The sequence below is a fragment of the Ananas comosus genome, unplaced genomic scaffold (genome assembly GCF_001540865.1).
Source record: "Ananas comosus cultivar F153 unplaced genomic scaffold, ASM154086v1, whole genome shotgun sequence".
Lineage (NCBI taxonomy): Eukaryota > Viridiplantae > Streptophyta > Magnoliopsida > Poales > Bromeliaceae > Ananas > Ananas comosus.
This window is the reverse complement of record NW_017891715.1, coordinates 1-13,844: the sequence shown is the minus strand read 5'-3', so window position 1 is coordinate 13,844 and position 13,844 is coordinate 1. Positions and strand designations below refer to the sequence as shown.

Below are 13,844 nucleotides of genomic sequence, written 5' to 3'. Positions count from 1 at the left end.
GACCAGCACGACAGCCGCTGCCGCACCCCGTGCCTACACACATCCACACAACACAACACACACAAGGGCGAAAAATATGCATTGATTAGATTTATTGGATGCAGCAAAATTCTGTTAGTAAATAGTGATCAGATTCAATAATTTTTTTTACCGGTAATAAATTTGGCGCTATTAATAACCAACATTAAGATTTTGTGAATTGTTCTTGTATTATTTTAGTACTATCACGAACTAGATCTCTATATTTTCTTTTATTTAAATATTTTAGTTTGTGAATTTTCTTTTTTTTACATAAACTGTACTTTTAGTTTTTTTTTTTTAATTTCCTACAATCAAAACAACTGTATATATGTATATATTTTATTAGAATCTTCGTTTAACAGATATATTAAAACTAAGATTGTAATGCATGTAAAAACTTTTAAACTAAAATGTTTTATATAGAGCAATACGATAGCGCAAGAATCGCTCGTTCACACTTTTATCTTAAAATAAACAGTGCCATGAACCACATGCGTACTCAACGTACTATAGATAGATACTTAAGATACGAGGGGTTAATTTATTTTTCTGAGTTAATTAATCAACAATGAAGTAGTTAATTAATTAATTAATTAATTACCAGTGGATGGTTGCGTTGTAGGGTGTCTCGTTGGTGACCTTGACGATGACGCGATCGTCCTCCTGCGCGTACACGACGGGGCCTGGGTACATGCCATTGATGGTTACGATGTCCCTCGTCTTACACAGCTTCGTCACCTTCAACGTTTGCACCTTCACATTTTCCACACATATATATTCATCATTTATAAACTCAGTATATAATATAGGTTTCCTTCAACAAAAAATAAAAAAAATACAATACAGGTTCTATAACTCTACCCCTCCGGTGTAAATAATAATAATAATAATAATAATAATAATAATAATAATGTATGTTTAATGATTGAGTTATGGGAGATCTCGCCATCTCAGACCAATTTGAATATAAGAATTATAAGTTATTCAGCAATAACTAGTAGGCTGCTTGATGGCTAAGCCCTTGTTTGGTTGGGGGTTAAGGGGTGGAATAACCCCTTAACTCCCATTTTATTCCCAAACATTCCAAAAAATCAGTGGGGTTAGCTAATCCCACCTAACCCCACCTCAAATAAATTATTCCGGGTTAGCTAACCCCATCTAACCCCACCAAACTCCAACCAAACACTATTTTCTATTCATAATAACCCACTATCTTTCTTATCACACCTACTCCAACCAATCATTATCCTTCTTTATCAATCATTATCTTTTTATCCCACCTACTCCAACCAAACACTATTTTTCATTATTCTAGACTAACTCTAACCTCCGACCAAACACAAAAAAACTTTAACCCCACTTTAACCCTGAACTTAACCCTATCCCTGAAATAGCTACTTTTTCCTTAACCCCGAACCAAACGGAGGCTAAGGGTTTGGTGGTTGGTATTGGAGATCTCAAGTTCGAATTCTAGCTGATTCATATTTCCAACTAAGTTTATTTCTAAAAAAAATAATCGAAGGGGTAGCATACTATCTTTCTCTCTAAAAAAATAAAATAAAAATAGTAGGCTGCTTTTAATTGTATATTGTAAAGCCATAATAATGATGAATTTTTTTAGAATATTATATTTTATCTGCTAAATAATTTATAGACATGTAATTAGGCTCCCTCTCAATCAATTATTTTAAGATCTTTTAGTAAACAGGAGGAGGGAAAAAAGTATCAAAGGGATCTAAATGATTACATGCACAATTAATAAGTCACTCGCTATTATTCAAGAAGAAATACTATCTATACACCTATAACATAGATGTAAGATTTACAATCTATTCAAGAAGAAATACTATTTGTACATCTATAACATAGATGTAAGATTTACAATCTGTTCATCCAAAGACCTGCATTTTTTCACTAGTCTTATCAAATTTTTTTTATATTAGGATCTAAAAAAGTTTTTTGAATCCTATAATAAAAGAGCCATAAGATTTATACTTATCTGTAAATATACAGTAGTATTTTTCTTATTCAAGGGACCAAAATGGTCACTACTTATTAGTCAAAGGACCAAAAATATTGGTTATGCTAGTGTGGAGCTATATAGGAAGGTCGAAACTACTAGTCACTACTATTGGTATAAAATAATTTGGATAATTGGGCACATAGAGCAAGTGACAAAGGATTTGATGGTTGGTATCCTAAGTTCGAATCCTAATTGATTCACATTTTCAGCTAAGTTTATTTTTTAATAAAATAAACGAAACAGATAGTGTGCTATCTATCTCTCAAAAAAAAAGATAGTTGGGCCCATAAATGGTATTTATTTACGCATGAAAATTTTAGCTCATGCCTAGCTAGGTCCAGGGCAAATTATTGCTTCAACATTTTCCACCGTGTCATGCATGGATTACATTGGGCCAGTTTAAAAAAGGCGACTCATATATATATATATATATATATATACTCCTCACAAAAACTTAATTATTAAGGCCATAGATTCTCTTACTTTTAGGTCTAGAAAGAACACCATTGGCTAAACCATGCAAGTTAAGTTTTTTTTTTTTCCTTTTTTAACTAAGAAAATATTGGCTTGTGCTTCTTTTATTATAAAACTCATATCAACTTTAGCGGAATTTGAGACCATCATCTGTAACTCTCTATCAGAGATGAACTTTTTGTCATAGGGTAAATTAAATTGTTTTAGATAGTTTATATGTCATTTTTAGCATTCAATTAATGAGTTTAAATTCTTCTGAAGTTCATGCAGGCGCGAGACTTTCCTTTTTTCCTTTTCTAAAATTTCTCTCTAATTATAAACCTTGTTTTCCAAGAGAAAGAAATGTACCACCTTTTCTTTTTGAGAGAGAGAGAGAGAGAGAGCTATATATCCGCCTCATTCATTTTTAGAAATAAAATGTGAGGCAACAAGGCTAAGAATTGAGACCTCGAGTAACAACAAGCAAATTCTTAACCAACTGTGTTAGGTATGATTGCTAATGTGAAACAACTATTATTTTGCAAAAGCTTAGGTTATTAGAGAATATGTTGTTTTGATATCATGTTAAACAATGTGAAAACAATTGTTATTCTCAAAAAGATTAAGTAATAAGAGTACGATTTTTAATTATCTTTATATTCAACACAACTAAATGAAATTGTTTTCAAACTTTTGGAGTAAAGTGAGTACTTTTTTTCTTAGAAAAAGATAGCGGGTTACCTGCTTTATTCATTTAGCAAATGAATTTAGCTACATGGAATGTGACAGTAAGGCCTCAGAAAAGAAAAACTAACAAGAAAAATGTCGGAAAAAAAAACAAAACCAAAAGAAAAGGAAAATGAAAAAAGGGGGACCAAAAAAATTCGTAAGCGTTATCCAGTTCTACAATACTCAATCCACACTCTTGCGAGCACTCCAATGCGTTGTGCAGTTATAAAATAGCGTTGATAGATAAATTTCTAAAAATAATGTCATTTTTTTTCACACCAGTAGAGCGAGTGTTGAAATGGCTCACATGCATTTAACAAGCCAAGAAAACATTCCAAGATGAGAGAGAGAGAGAGAGAGAGAGAGAGAGAGAGAGAGAGAGAGAGAGAGNAAATGGCTCACATACATTTAACAAGCCAAGAAAACATTCCAAGATGAGAGAGAGAGAGAGAGAGAGAGAGAGAGAGAGAGACCTTGAAGTCGTAGAACCTAGTGGATCCTCCGATTGGCCAACGCTTGTGTTGGTGGATTGCTAAGCTTAGTGGAGCACAACATGACATCAATAAGCTTAGCCATAAGATGAGATAAGAAGAGTACATGCCCATCTCTCTCTCTCTCTCTCTCTCTTCCCTCTATATACCACCAATTAACTAACTAGCTAGTGCCTTGCGCACCAAATGCAGCAACTCAATAGTGCATGCCACAACTTTTGAATATAAGTAAAGGAGCATGAACCCCTTTATATACTCGGTCTCTTCTCCCTTGTCCCACAATAAAACATTATTTAACTAAATAATGAACAAAAGAAAACGAGAGAGGAGGAGAGAGAAAAGAGAGAGATTTTTCTCTTCTGTCCAGATATGCAAAGAGAGTGAGGTTGGCAGGTTTCATGATTCTCCTAACCCGTGTTCGTTATTATTATGCCTTGTCGGAGAGAGGTCGCACTCTCCAATTATTATAGGCTTTTGTTGGTTTTGGTAACCATTTACGCTCTGTTTTTTCCCCTATAGCTAGTAATCCAAAATAATAATAATAATAATAAAAGTAATTAAAAAAAAAGATCAAGAAGGAATCGTCACCATTGACTAAAGGGCATCATATACTCGACCTTTAAATTACATAGGGTTAATTTTATACAGGTCCTGCAAATATAATAAATTGCAAATTTATCTCTACAAAAGTTTAATTTTTATATATTGTCCCTACAAAAGACCTAATATTTTCAAATATATCTTTCTGGTTTGTTACTGTGTTTATTTTATAAATGAAATGACATTTTTGTCATTTCAAATACACCCATACAAAAGTCCCAACTATTAATTAAGATGGGTGAAAAGGTCAATTCACTTCATTAACTAATAGGGTTAAGTATTTTATCTATAGTTAACTAATTTTTTCTAACGGATCCTAAAGACAAGGACATATTTGAAAACATCAGGATTTTTGCAGAGACAATATATGAAAATTGAACTTTGTAGGATTATATTTGTAATTCACTATATTTGTAGGGACCCGTATGAAATTAATCCTAAATTTTATTATGGGCCCGCATTTCTCATAAGGTGAAAAATGGAGAAAAAGGGGACTTTTTGAGCAAAGTTGGTGACAAGGGAGGACAAAATGAAGTAGAGAGGCTTCGATGGATCCGATCTCCAAGTACCCAACTTCTCTCAAAAGGTTTTATCTGGGATTTAATACCAAATAAATTGAAGTAAAAGTTAAAAAGAAAAGCTTTAATTTGGAAGGACAAAAAGGTGCTGTGTGGACTTGGACTCTATTTCTCACAAGACATTGGATAAGTTGCAAAATATGGAGCTCATAGTTTTCTACAGTACTTATGATGTCAAACAAAACTAACTAGTTACAAATTAGTGTTCTAAATTTGTTCATTCATGAGTTGATGCATTAGGAATGATTTGCTAATTAAGTTGCAAGCTAAATTGTATTTGTAACAGTAACTTTATGGATTTTATTTTCTCGACAAGTACATGACCGTTGATATAGATCTTCATTTACTTCTGACCTTTTCATTTTTTTGAGCAACAGGATTTAGGACTCTAAAATTCCTAAAACTGAGATTCAAACCCATGACCTCTCGTGCCAGCACCAAGGGTACCAACCACGAGCCCTAAGCCTTGGGTGTACTCTAATTTATTAATTACAACTGACTTACTATTCATAGTTGAAATTAATAATGTATCTGCGTAAATAAAGCCTGTACAAAAGACCAATCAGCATAAACAGAGTATTAAACTATGGTTTGTGTTCTCCCTATTCATTTATGGTTGGTTAGTTATATCCCTAAGTACAGAGAAAGAAAAAAGCCTCACCATTAAGTACCGAAAAAAATTCGCCAAATTTGCTGCCCTAAGATTTTCCTTTTCAATCGGCCAACAAGTGGGCGGTTAGTATATACCGCGACGCAACCTGATTCCTTGTAATTTCAACATTAGGTCATGGAAATTGGTTCTTAAAGGCCCCATCATTAGTTGTGTCAACGGCGGGCAGTTAACCTAAAACCCATGCATACATAGGAAGAGCATCAAAAATATATAAATTCCCTACTCTTAACCGCAAACTTGATGCATATCAACTATATCTAATAAGTCTCCTATTGTATGTGACACTTCACCTACAACCATGCAATTGAAAAAGGAAGAATATATAGAAAGAAAGGAGAACATAACCAACTCCTTTTCCTCCTAATTCGTTTTTTGTGCTCTAGTGTTATTCTAGTTTAGTTCTAAACTTAATAATGCTATCCTCATGGATACACCCATGTGAAGGGATACAAAATATGGACAAAGATAGTTAATTATAGCTAGGGGGAGTAGGCATCACCTTTACCAAACATTTTTGTGGTATCTTCACAGTGATCATTAGCTGTACGTGTTGCTACAGCCAAATATAATCAAAATTCTTGCATAGTAAAGAGGTAGCGGCGGCCGAACCCTATCGGTTAAATTTTTTCGTATGCATTTGTAGCTTCTGTAGTATATGATATCAAGGTCATGTTTAATAATGCAAGGCCTAAGTTCTGAAGATAAAAAATAAAGTTCTAACACGCAAGTCTTAAATCTACGCCTCTACTGTAAGCCATATACTTTAGCGTTTCATTCCCTACGCATCAAGCAGTTCTAAAATCAGTGGAATTTCTCAATTAGGATAAATATATATATATATATATAGGATCAGAATAAGAACTTTGTATGCAAGCCCTTTCATTTGCTGTGAGTAATATAACTAACTTACATTTCAATTTTACGGTCATTGTTTTCAATTTTGAATTTATGTAAAATTCTTTAACTTTACACAGTTGTGTGCAGATGAGAGGAAATAAAACTTCATTTGGACTCTGGCTCTAATGATTCATAATAAGCCCCATATGATTCTAAAGAGTAACCTATCAGAATTTGGGCCATGCTCAATCCTGACGCTTATGATCACTGACCATGCTATAGATCTAGCACATGGGAACTTCTTCTTTCGGCGGCAATTGTTCAACAAAAGTAAGCAACTGAGGCTGTTTTGTTCATCACTTGTGCCTTGTCACATGAAAATGGGAATTGGCAAACAAATGAACAAATTAAAGATCGCTTAAAGATTCAAACAGAATGGTAAATGGCGACTTTTGAAAGAGCAAAATATAGGCTAATCGTTGGTTCGGTTGCGGTTTCACTAGTCAGAGAATTTAACGTTGCAACCAACAATAAACATCCACAAGTACATATAAGTTTGCAAAACAAAATGTCGCCCAATCAACAAGTTCGGACCATGCAGGTAATACAATTGAACCTATGCATAGAAACCCAAATATACGGTTGGATATAAACTGATGATCAAAAGTTAATTGGCTATCTTAAGAGTTTACAGAGCTGTTTATTGTAGGTTTTATATATGATTTTTAAACATGAGGTGTTGTGCAACATCAAGTCAGTGGAAAATGCAAGTAAAGAACAATTTTCTTTAAGTTTCCTAGCTACCTAGAGCTAGGTTGTTTTGACCACATTGTGTGTGTAAATGTGATCCCCATTCTAGTTATTGGTGTCATGCACAATAAAGCAAAAAATGTAAAATTCCCTGGTTTATCATTACCAAGTAAAAGTGGAAACAATTATTCTGTAAAAAACACTATTATACCTCCTCCTGACTCTTTTTTTTCTTTACTCTTTACGCTGTACAATTTTCCCTTCCAATACTGTTGGCTCTTTGAGCCAACACATGTTGTTATCTTCAGCAGCGTCATATATGTATATAACATTTCATGGAAAATTGTTGTTTAAATGAGCAGCGTTATCTCCATCGGGCATTTTATCAAGCACTAAGCACGCACTGTTCACATGACAAGGTTACTAACATGATGATGGCCAAATATAGAAGCACAGAGATTTTGTACGCACCTTTTTTTAAAGTGATGATGGGAAAATCTCTTCGTTCAATCCCATCTTGAGATGACCCATCTCAGAATAATTCTAGAGAAACCTTAATATTTTGAGAGAGAGCTAATTTGTGGAGAATGAGGAGAGTTAAAAAAAGTGAGGTGAAGTCGGGGGCGAATCAAGTAATTTCACCGACTCCTACTCACTGAAATCGGCAGCGATACGCACATTTCGGCCGACTTCGTTCTAGACGAGCATATATCGAACTCGGTAGCGCAAAAGCTGAGTTTGCCGACTTCTACTTCCTTTAGGTGGAGTCTCCGACGAAGCCAGCACAAACACATTCGTTTTATCACCATTTCAACTATACTGTTCCGAGTATATCGAATTATTGTTTTTGAAAGATGATTGTGCATACAGTAGCATAATGACTGAATTGAAGACATACCTCTTTGAACCATTCATGGCCATAGAAGGCAAAAGGACTTAGGGTGTGTTTGTGTTAGTGCTTCGTAAAAGGCCGAAGGTCACGAGCTCCTGCTGTACATCCAATCTCAACTTCGTCTTGGTAGGGGACAAAGATGTGATCTTGCATTGTACACGAAGTCAGGGCCAGTTCTAACAGCCCGTATGATTCCAATCGCTCTCTGCGTTCTGATCTTCAACTTCGCCAGTGGCCACCAAATGTCCGCGCCTGCAGATTGACAAGATGAACAACTTCATGCAGAGAGATCTGAATAAACAAACACACGCTTATGTGACAACATTGGCTTCTAGAATATATATTAGTACAGCATCTAGGATATAATTAATATAAAACAGGCAACAGGACCATTGTATTATCACTATAACTTGGTAGTACATTGTACTGCAGCGTTAGTAACAAAGGTACAGTTGCTAAGCTGGCCTATAAACCAACTTAAGGGACTTAGTACACTTATGATGATGCACAATCTTATGGATTCTATAATAAATAGCTTGGTTCATGCGAAGTCATGTTCAAAAAATTGCACTCTTTCCATGTATTTTCACCAAAAATTTTAAAAATAGCTCGTTAGTTGGATTGAAAGTATAAATACGGTGGAACACCAAGCTAATATTTACATAGATAAATTGCGTAAAACTAAGTCTGCAATTGTTTTTTATGTGATTAATTTGTTAAATAATACGGTAGAGCCCCCTCAATGTTAAGAGGTTGTAAGTTCCCTTTCACCTTTTCTACTAGTACCACACAAATCAATTATTTTGGAAAAAATGAAAAAGACACTCGGTGAAAATGTCTTAGGTTGTCCCAGGTTCAAGTTCAGTTGCATTTCATTTGGGTTATGGGTTCTTTCCTTTTTTTCGTTTTTCTTTTATAGGAAAAAGACCCTAGGTAAATATATTAAAGCTTGATGTATTACAAGCATTATAATAGGCTATTAAAAGGTACAAATTTAAAATAAATGGAGAAATATAATTACACTACTATGTTAACCCAAATCTGCCGGTTAGAGGATATGAAAAGAAAAAATCTTTAGAATCCGAGCCCAGAGGCTCTAAAAAACAAAGAATATAGTAAGTGTCAAAAAGATAGGTCTAGAGAATTTGTCAACAGGGTTATCATTAATATGTAGCTTTTTTTAGATATCTTATTTCACAATATTATCTAATGTATTATTGATATGTTGATAAATTTATACATATATTTTTACTATGTGTATAGTTAAATCACAATTCTTTATATTATTATAACATCAATACATTAATAATATAATAAAAAAAATTGTGAAGAATCCAAAACATTTTTTTTTTATATCTAAATTTTAGACACATTAAAGTTGGTTCGAACCAATTTACACTAGCATTTGGCGCTCAAAAGAACGGCATCCCCAAATATCCCCACTCCACTCGCATCTTAACCTCTCCCCCTCCACGTAGACGCTCCCATGCGAACTCCCCCCTCTTTCCCCAACCATCGAGCCTCGATCTCCGCGACCTTTATCGCCCACCCCAAAACCCCAACCCCATCGGCCATCGCACACCTCACACTCCCAAAACCCTTTCCCCTTTAACCCCTCTCCTCCTCTTCCTCCTCCTCCTCCCCGCTCTTCTTCCTCTTTCTCTTCTACTCATCTCCATTAATGGCGCCCCAGGCCACCATCCTAGTGACCGGAGGGGCCGGGTTCATCGGCACCCACACCGTGCTCCAGCTCCTCAACGAGGGTTTCCACGTCCACATCATCGACAACCTCGACAACTCCGTCGCCGAGGCCGTGGATCGGGTTAGGTCTCTCGCGGGACCTGAGCGATCGCGCAATCTCCATTTCTACGTGGTGAGCATTTTGGGGTCGTGGTCTCTAAGTTTGGTCTCTTTTGGGATTTGGGGTGTGATAATGCGATGGCGTTTCTGGTTTTGCTGGTGCAGGGTGATCTTCGGAACAAGAAGGATTTGGAGAAGGTTTTCTCTCAAGCAAGGTGGTATTTCTTTTTTTCTTCGTAGTTTTTATGATTCTCTTCATATTTTCTTAATTTTTGAGATAATGCATTGTGCGTGTTGAGATTATGGAAGCAATAAGCAATTAAAAGTTTAATATCAAGTTATTTTTAGGCCTTGTAGTTCGATTACAACACGTAGCGTGGGAATTTTTTGGCCACTTTACCAGTTTCAGAGTATAACTACCCAAAGTCCTTCTTCGGGTGATAGTAGGAGTCCTTTTGGCTCTTCTGATTTTGCCTTGCAAGATCAAATGTTCTTCATGAGTCTGGTTTCTAGAAGCTCAAGTGCGCATTAAATTTAAATAACTTGTAATACATAAAACAATGGTATAACATAAGGAATCTCTTTTATTTTATATGTATTGACACTTCTCATCCTGAGCTTGCGGTGACTTAATTATCATAAAAATCTCTTAATTATGATGGTGCAGATTTGATGCTGTTATCCACTTTGCTGGATTGAAAGTTGTTTGTGAGAGTGTGGCAAAGCTTGGTCTCTATTATGAGAACAATCTAATTGGCACCATAAATCTTTATGAGTTCATGGGGAAATATGGTTGTAAGAAGGTATTCTTCTAGCACATGGTCATATATGTTTAATTTAGCTAATAATTCTAGTATGTAGGTTTCGCAATAAATTGTTATAGAGGACCTTTCTTAAGTTGACAGGGCAATTGATCGGTTCGCTGTGCCAGTATTCCTTAGTTTTGACTGTTTTAGTTCAATGTCAGTGTGAATTCCGCTGGTTTCCTCTGAAAAACTTGAAGATAGTCTTAGCTGGGTTAGGAGCAGACCAGATCATTACCATAGAAACTCAAATACGTTGAAGAGGCTTGTATAGGGAACTAAAAATTGTACCAGTGAATCTTATGAAATAAATCAGATCTTCAATGCATATCAAAGATGATATCCTTCTACCCTAAAAGTGCAACTATTGACTAATTTTTGTTTTACGATTCATCTGCTAATTGCTTACATACAATTTTGTGCAAATCCTGATGGTCTTTTCCTCATCTGTTACTGTTTATGGGCAACCTGCAAAAATACCTTGTGTGGAAGATTTCCCTCTGGAGGCGATGAATCCGTATGGTCGGACAAAAGTAAGTACCCGCACTTTATCCTAACACCATTTATTTGTTGGACTAGCATATCATGATTAAGTAGTTTTTCGGCTTATAGCTCTAATGCTTTGTTATATAGTTTTAGCTTTTTCTTGAAGAGATAGCTCGTGATATTCAGAAGTCTGATCCAAGAATGGAGAATTATATTGCTAAGATACTTCAACACTGTTGGAGCTTGTGAGAGTGGGCTAATTGGTGAAGATCCTAAGGGTATCCCAAACAATCTTATGCCTTACATTCAGCAAGTTGCCATTGGCAGGTTGCCCGTGTTAAGCGTTTACGGTGTTGATTATCCGACAAGAGATGGTAGCGCAGTAAGTCTTCTAAGCCTAATATTACACTCATATCTGGGTTCGTGATACTCGGTAGTTAATACAAGTGCTGCATGCCTTGACCCTCTAACAAACTACACTTCAGTTTGTATGTCAATTTATAATTTGATTTTTGGTGATTACTATATTAGTATACATATGCTATTCTGGTTTTGTATCAGATACGTGATTACATACATGTCATGGACTTGGCCGAGGGCCACATAGCAGCTCTCCGTAAGCTCTTTTCAACTGACAAAATTGGTACTCCCCTTACTCTAATAGCAAAAATATATCTCAAATTGCATTTTATTATGCAACAAAAATTTAGCCTAGACTTTCTTTGTTTTTAGGCTGTGTTGCCTACAACTTGGGCACTGGCTCCGGAACGTCTGTGCTTGAAATGGTTGCTGCATTTGAGAAGGCATCTGGGAAGGTGAGGGGCATTTTCTTTGTTTAACTTCACTATCTGTGGACACATTCCACACGGAGTTTCCCTTTTACTCATCCTTTTTATTTTTTTGAATACCCATCAAATTGCGACCAAGAAGGCCTGGTGACGCTACAGCAGTATATGCTTCTAGTGAAAAAGCTACAAAAGAACATATATATATATATATATATATATATCTCAAAAAAAAAAAGCTACAAAAGAACTTGGTTGGAGGTTTGTTTTCGTATATACGTTTTACGGATCCCTGCAGTCTTAAATGATATGCTTATAGACATCAGGACGTGTTCTGGGCGAGCATATATAATAAGTAGACACTATTATAGTGACTCTGTAATTTAGTATCTAAATTTTCTCAAGAAGATTCTAATGTGGTTCTTATGTGTTAATTGCAGAGCAAAATATGGTATAGAGGAGATGTGCAGAGACCAGTGGAGCTGGGCTAGCAAGAACCCGAGCGGTTACAGGGCGGACCGATAAGGTTTGCAGGATTTGGTCGATGGAGGGGTTCTTCCCCCTTCTCTTTTCAATTAAAAACAGGGTAAAACCTGCATCATAGTAAGATGCAGAAATAATGAAAAGATAGAAGAAGCTCATTCAGGGGTTTGAGAGTTTTTTCTGTTATGTTTGGAAACATGTAGAGACCTTATACAGTTGTTGGGGTTATTTTTTCCTCGTGAACAAATTTCTTCTTCGTTCTTTTCTGCGAGCACGGCTAGTTTGACAACAGCACTTGGTAACGTGCATTCGGCGTATAACATGAAGTTTCTTTGGTGGGAAAGCAGTTGCTTATGTGACTACGCTGTTCACAAATGTACATAGGAGGATAGATAAAGATAGAGATCACCAAGGAAATGAACGTTGCGGTGCTACTATTTCATATGCAAATGATCTTTATTCGAGATTGGTGTGGCGAGCGCGAAGCTGCTCTGGGGTCTGCCCCAGCAGCTCGGCCAACCTCAGCACCACCATCTCGAACAGCACGAACATGGCCCCCTCGTACACGCTCCCCATCGGCAGCCTCGCACCCCCCGGAACTCCCTCCCCCTCCCCCTCCCTTTCCTCGTCGTCGGCCATGGTCCGCGCGGGGAGGTACGCGACCGCGTCGGCGCAGCGCAGCGCGGCGCTCCCGGCGTCGGGGTGCGCGGTGAGCAGGGCGACGCGGGCGCCCGCGGCCTTGGCGACGGCGCAGATGGCGTCGACGGTGGCGAAGGCGCCGGGGCCGGCGGAGGCGAGGAGGAGGTCGCCGGGGGAGATGGGCGGGGTGGTGACGTCGCCGACGACGTGGGCGGGGATGCCGAGGTGGAAGAGGCGCATGCAGACGGCCTTGAGCATCAGGCCCTCGCGCCCCACGCCGTGCACGAAGACGCGTCCGCGCGACGACGACGACGACGACGACGCCACGGCGGAGATCTCAGAGACCAGGACCTCGAGCGGCGGGGGCAGGTTCGGAGGAAGAGGATGGGAGGAGGAGAATACGGAGCGGATTTGGTCGCAGATCTGGGACGCCGCGGCGGCCGAGAGATCGTGGGCGCCGCTCATCGCTTATCCGAATGCTGTTTGACTATTGGGTTAAGTTTTGTGGTGATACAGGATCTATGTGTAATGTTAGCTCGGAGATTTTTTTTTCTTTGGCGTACGTTTTCGATAGTCCCAGGTGAGACCGTGAGATGGATAAGAAATTACAGTGAGCCGTGAGATGGATAAGAAATTACTTACAAAAATAGTACAAAAACTTAAAAAGTTTTTAGTGATAATAATTGATTTAACCATTTTGTGTCCAAAAGTGGCCGGATCCTAAATATTTGTTAAGGACTAGTAAGACTCTTTACAAGCGAGTTCAAGTTGAAAGGGTATAATCATTTATATTTTATACAC

At 37.3% G+C, this 13,844-nt stretch overlaps 2 protein-coding genes, 1 long non-coding RNA gene and 1 pseudogene across 3 annotated transcripts; 1 reads left to right on the top strand and 3 right to left on the bottom strand.

The window, feature by feature from the left end:
- Positions 1 to 9: 9 nt before the first annotated feature.
- LOC109705102 (laccase-6-like) lies at positions 10 to 4,215 on the bottom strand (the record flags this gene model as incomplete). The annotated part of the gene is made up of 3 exons (XM_020225861.1): positions 3,700 to 4,215; positions 623 to 774; positions 10 to 33 (listed from the first exon to the last, which is right to left on the bottom strand). Coding segments are annotated over exons 1-3 (308 nt in total), but the record flags the coding sequence as incomplete, so codon positions are not given.
- Positions 4,216 to 6,459: 2,244 nt separating this feature from the next.
- Positions 6,460 to 8,379, bottom strand: LOC109705103. Its single transcript, XR_002214621.1, has 3 exons — positions 8,054 to 8,379; positions 7,627 to 7,974; positions 6,460 to 6,771 (listed from the first exon to the last, which is right to left on the bottom strand). It is a non-coding gene; the product is annotated as an uncharacterized LOC109705103 (long non-coding RNA).
- Positions 8,380 to 9,562: 1,183 nt separating this feature from the next.
- Positions 9,563 to 12,465, top strand: LOC109705101 (annotated as a pseudogene).
- Positions 12,466 to 12,685: 220 nt separating this feature from the next.
- Positions 12,686 to 13,655, bottom strand: LOC109705100 (3-hexulose-6-phosphate isomerase-like). Its single transcript, XM_020225860.1, has one exon. It carries the CDS (start codon positions 13,506 to 13,508, stop codon positions 12,861 to 12,863), a length of 648 nt encoding a protein of 215 aa, XP_020081449.1. The 5' UTR covers positions 13,509 to 13,655; the 3' UTR covers positions 12,686 to 12,860.
- Between the last annotated feature and the right edge of the window lie 189 nt (positions 13,656 to 13,844).

Excerpts from the sequence above, each read along its gene's own strand:
- LOC109705100 (XM_020225860.1), bottom strand. The coding sequence starts at position 13,508 with ATGAGCGGCGCCCACGATCTCTCGGCCGCCGCGGCGTCCCAGATCTGC.